The 5,628-nt window shown below is 34.8% G+C and overlaps 1 protein-coding gene across 1 annotated transcript in view; it reads right to left on the bottom strand.

The window, feature by feature from the left end:
* Positions 1–785: 785 nt before the first annotated feature.
* LOC150106968 (alpha-tocopherol transfer protein-like) overlaps positions 786–5,628 on the bottom strand; it is a 23,526-nt gene continuing 18,683 nt past the window's right edge. The window contains exon 6 of the mRNA XM_090393521.1: positions 786–1,061. Within this exon, the coding sequence (XP_090249647.1) occupies positions 786–1,061 (276 nt within the window). The remainder of the gene's footprint in view (positions 1,062–5,628) is intronic.

Raw genomic sequence — 5,628 nt, forward strand, 5'->3', positions numbered from 1 at the left:
CATATTCGTCTTTTTCCGTCAGCAGGCCACGATAAGTAAACTTAAGCAAGGTGTTATCATAAATGTCATCCATCTGCTTATACGATTGCAACACAATTAAAGCATGAGAGGACGTGTGACTGCCATCATTGTCAGTCGGAAATGTAAAGGTCAAACGAAACTCAAGAAACGTTAGTTAGCTGACAGACAAAACCAAATGATTAGTGCTAAACTCTGTTTACTTCGGATCTTTATACTTCAATGAATGTTTCTCAAGCAGCAGGTGATGCCTTCCACAACTCCAAAAGTTGCCTCCTAAACATACCACAATGAATTCTGTAAACCTGAATGTTGTAGATGGTACAAGCCAAACAGTTCTACAAACATTTTTACTTTTTTTTTTAAATTAGAAACGTTTGAAAACGTCTAAATTAAAAAAAAAATTCTAAACGTACTCGGTGTTGCTCAAACGTTTCATATCTCAGGACATGAACAATAACAACCCCGTATAAATTTTCTAATTCCTGAGTAGTAAAAAGAACACATCTTTAACAACCAGAGTGTAATGTGTAATAAATATAATTTAAAATATTTAAACATAAAATGCACCACAGAACATAAGGAGCAAACAAAAATGAAATGTAAATCTCTTAAATTTTAATGAGTTCACAGAGTCAATTTAATTTCTAAAAGCACCTGTTTCTCTTCTTCTACGTATTTCAAACGATATTCAGCATGAATAATTATATAACCATTTCGCTGTTTCTTCAAATAATTTATTTCTGAAGAAATATTAATCACTGAGGTTACTTGGAATCTAGAAAATTATCTTCTATCTTCTGATAACCACGGAGAACTGGTTCTGAGCACGATTTCTGACCAAACTCTGAACCATCGCTGCCTCTCTTCCATGTTGGATAGCCATACTCACAAAACGATCTGTACGTGGGATTCCATTCCACCAACTTTTCATAAAGTACCACTCCACTGATGGGTTCTACAGTCCCCCCATACTTAGGCGGTAAGTGAGAAGGAGGAACATGTTGATGTAGGGAGTTCAGATCACTTCCGTGAAGTATTATCTACAAAAGAAAATCAAAGTAATAACATTAATTCACATTACAAATATCTTAGAGGAAAATGTCTACATATCAAATAAAGAAATGATTGACGAAAAGATTTGGCAACTATAAGGAAAAATATAGAAAGTGATGACGTAGCGAATGAAAAAGACACAACATTCCATGACGATAGTAAGTAAGGTCATCTGTACTGCGGTGGATAGATGCATTTCATCGATATTATTCCGCCCTTCCATACTTTTTGCTGCTTTTTGACTTCAAAAGAAACGAGCCACTTGTAGCAGGATGATATAGCTTGTAATTACCCGGGAAGCAATATCTATAAGTTCAGTATATCTAAATTTTGCGTGTGTTTTCAAACCTGCATCTCTGTTTAGCGAGGAAACATATTTACTATGAAGATGAGATGGCCGAGATTAGACTGACTAACTAAGGTTATTTGAAAATGCTGTCATGAGTTCCTCTCCTGTCGGACGAGATTCTAAAAATATCTAGTGATGATGAAAACTCCGCCCCCCTCAGAAAGCAAATGAACAGAAAATATTTTTTAGAATCCTCTAGATGCCTGTTCTGAGTCATGAAAAACCTAGATGTTCCATTGGGGTAGGGAAGATATCCTTCTAAGATAAAAACTGCAACAATGTAAAACTCTCCCCGTTATCCATGATTTGAAAAGCAGTAATCGATTTGTTGCAAGATTCTTTTTTTATTCAACATTTTCATCTTAAGCAACAGATATAACTGTGCTTATGGTTAAAATATCTCTTACATTATCTTATGCCCATTTTTTAAACAATTGGCAAGGATTATGTAAACATCCTAGGGAACAATTTTAATAAAAAATGAAACGTTCTGAATAATTGATAATACTTCACTGTTACCTCCATCTTCGCTGTTATGTTAAAATGCGAATTACCGTTTTAAGAGACCGCATCGATCATATTCAAGAAGTAACAGATCATCAGTGATTTCTGTGTTCACACAGAATATTGGTTTGAAATTTTATTTACTGATTGGCTTTTGTAGATTATCTACCAATCAAATAATAATTCCCATTTCATCCATTTCGTGTGAGGCTTCATGTCCTGTCATTGCCAAGCACCGTGGCTTTTTTTTATAAACATACTACAGTACTGTTAAAAATATTGGGATGTTAACTCAATCTCAGTAATCCTATTGGGGTGTGCTTTTGTTTCACGTGACGAAATATCGAAGTTTCCGAGAAGAAAAACTCTGCCACCAAAATGAGAGACCAGCTAGTTAGTTAGTCAGTTAGCGTATGATGATACAACCGCCGTAAGGTCCTTTTTACACGGAAGTCCGGCATCATCTCAATCACCCCAAATTTTATCCGGGCTGCAGACCGGCATAGTTGACGAATCAGGCCTATGGCTGGGACTTGATTATTCCTGACTGTAGTCCGTGTGTGTTCAGGTTTGCCTGTTCTGGCGGACGAACAATCCGAGTTTCCCGGTGAAAAACCGCCTACCTCCGTATGAGACCTGCTAACTCACCTTTCGTCGAAAGTGACCAGATAAAGGTTCCTCACCTCACTGACGGGAATCGAACTCAGGCCTTTCCGACAAAAGTGCTTTGTCTATACCGACTGAAGTACGGAGGAGATAGAGACCAACTGACTTACCTTCGGTAAAGAAGCATTAATAAAGGTTCTTTTTGTGCTATGCGGGATTCGGACTTGTCCATTAAACTGAACAGCTTTAGTTATCCAGAATAAGTTACAGAGATTCCATAACAAGTCCAGATAAATATTAAAAATTCACAAATCCCTTTTGATTAGGATATATATATATATATATATATATATATATATATATATATATATATATATATATATCCTAATCAAATATATACATATATTATAAATATATTAATCATAATATATATATATATATATATTACGAGAATTAATTTTTACTCGGTTGGAATATTACGGAAAAGCTTTAATGACTGTTACCGAGAGATAAAAAGATGATGACAAGATATATTTAAAAAGATACTACTAGTTTACTAGTTTACTAGTTACTAGTTTACTAGTTTACTAGTTTTACTAGTTTTACTAGTTAGACTGCTAAATCCATCCTTCTACGTTTGGATGAACAGCGTAGAGATATCTCCTATAACAGGACTAGAGCTAGCGCTCTCTCTAGCACGTTCTCTTTTCAGCTAACTCAGACGAAGGCCGCCAACACATTGTAAACTGGACTCAAACTTCTAACATCCATGTGTGCTACAATGAACTCGAAACAAAGATTGTCGAATCCAGGGAAATTTCTCTAGATTCCTCTCATATCAACAACAGCCTGAGTTTCATTCTCTCTGACGCACACGTTGCTTCTGTTCAGTACTGGCGCACTCGTGACAGCGTGTAGTATAGGTTTGTTTGGAACTCATACTCGCATTTGTTTTTCAAACACGCTACTCTCTTTTTACACTTGTTCTGTTATCACAATTTTAAGTCCCTGTAATTTTTTATATAATTCTTTGATTGCGATACCTGAAGATGTTGATCTATTCAACGAAACTAGTAAACTAGTAGTATCTTTTTAAATATATCTTGTCATCATCTTTTTATCTCTCGGTAACAGTCATTAAAGCTTTTCCGTAATATTCCAACCGAGTAAAAATTAATTCTCGTAATATATATATATATATATATTATGATTAATATATTTATAATATATGTATATATTTGATTAGGATATATATATATATATATATATATATATATATATATATATATATATATATATATATATATATATATATATATATATATATATATATATATATATATATATATATATATATATATATATATATATATATATATATATATATATATATATATATATATATATATTGCTTTCCTTTCAGAGTAAGAAATGTTGTCAGGTGGAGGTCTAGCTTTATTTATAGAGAAAATTGCTTCCATACGGAGGAGGTTAACTTCTTTGTTTGGTAATAAAGAAGCTACCTTTTCTATCTTTGTTAATAGATGTTCTCTAGAGATGGATGTCGGAGCAGTGACAAAGTTTAGACCGTTAGAAAGTATGCTTTCTTCTGCCAAACTAACCTCCTCCGGAATTTACTCTGAAAGGACAGCTATCAAGTCCTTGAAAGATAATAGTAACACAGTTATCCATCCGGCAGACAAAGGGAATGCAACTGTCATCTTAGACAAGTCAGATTACGATAATAAAATCTTGGAACTTTTAAATATGGATACTTACTCAGAAATTGCTAGTGACCCTATGATGGAACTACACAATAGAACTAATAATTTATTAAAATCCACCTTAGAGTTACAAAGAGCATTCGGCTTTCTCTTAGGTCACTTCATCCCTTGGTACCTCGACTGTATGGTCTCCCCAAGATTCACAAGACAAACTGCCCACTCAGAGCTATAGTTGAGGGCATACACTCTCCTACTTATAATCTCTCCAAATATCTCGCGAGCTTTCTAAGAAATCTTTCTGGAATTTACTCTCCACATATTAAAAACTCTGCAGATTTTCTTTCTAAAACCAAGCATATCAAACTTAAAAAACAGATTTAATGGTCAGTTTCGGTATTGTTTCCCTATTTACAAATTTGCCTGCTCAAAAAGTCTTCGATCTTCTCAAGAACCAATTATCAAAACAACTCTTTGCTTTACACTCCCATTGCATAAAGTCAGGATACTTCAAATATGACAATAAGATCTACTTACAAAACTCAGGTCTGGCCATGGGCAGCCCACTCTCTCCGATTCCCGCTGATATATTTCTCAACGATTTTGACGAAAATGCTATTAACTTCTTCCCCATTAAACCAAATTTGTGATATCGTTATATTGATGATATTTTCCTCATCTGGGAAGACGTGTCAATAACCTCTATTTATTTTTAGACCACCTAAACAAGTGCCATGAAAAAATCTCTTCCACCCTCGAACTGGAATCAGATGACTGCCTTCCCTTTTTAGACCTCAAACTTACCAGATGTGAAGAGAGTATTAAAATCTCAATTTTTAGAAAGCCTACTCATACTGACAGATACCTTCAGGCTTCCTCCCATCACTATCCCCCACACAAATGTGGTATTATTTCCACCTTAGCTCACCGAGCAAAATCATTACTTACAGAAGAAACAGAAATTGAAAATGAACTCCTTTTTCTTAAAAAAACTTTTATTAATAATGGTTTCTCTGCAAAGAAAATTGACAAATTTCTTTCCCTCAGGCACTCAACTACTTCTGGAGATCCCTCTTCCCCAAGAGCCTTCATCTCCTTGCCTTACATCAGCTCTCTTTCACCAAAACTGGCCAAGATTCTCAAGAAATTTAACTTCAAAACTTGCTTCACTGCGCTTCCGAAACTTCGTTCAATACTTAGCAAACATAAATATAAACATCTTCCTACTCAGTTTCCAGGAGTGTACAAGATTTTATGTGATTGTGAAAAGCCATACTATGGGCAGACTGCTAAATCCATCCTTCTACGTTTGGATGAACAGCGTAGAGATATCTCCTATAACAGGACTAGAGCTAGCGCTCTCTCTAGCCACGT

This window comes from Typopeltis vanoorti, chromosome 5 (assembly GCF_054136105.1).
Source record: "Typopeltis vanoorti isolate ZY-2024b chromosome 5, IOZ_Tvanoo_1.0, whole genome shotgun sequence".
NCBI classification, from domain to species: Eukaryota; Metazoa; Arthropoda; class Arachnida; order Uropygi; family Thelyphonidae; genus Typopeltis; species Typopeltis vanoorti.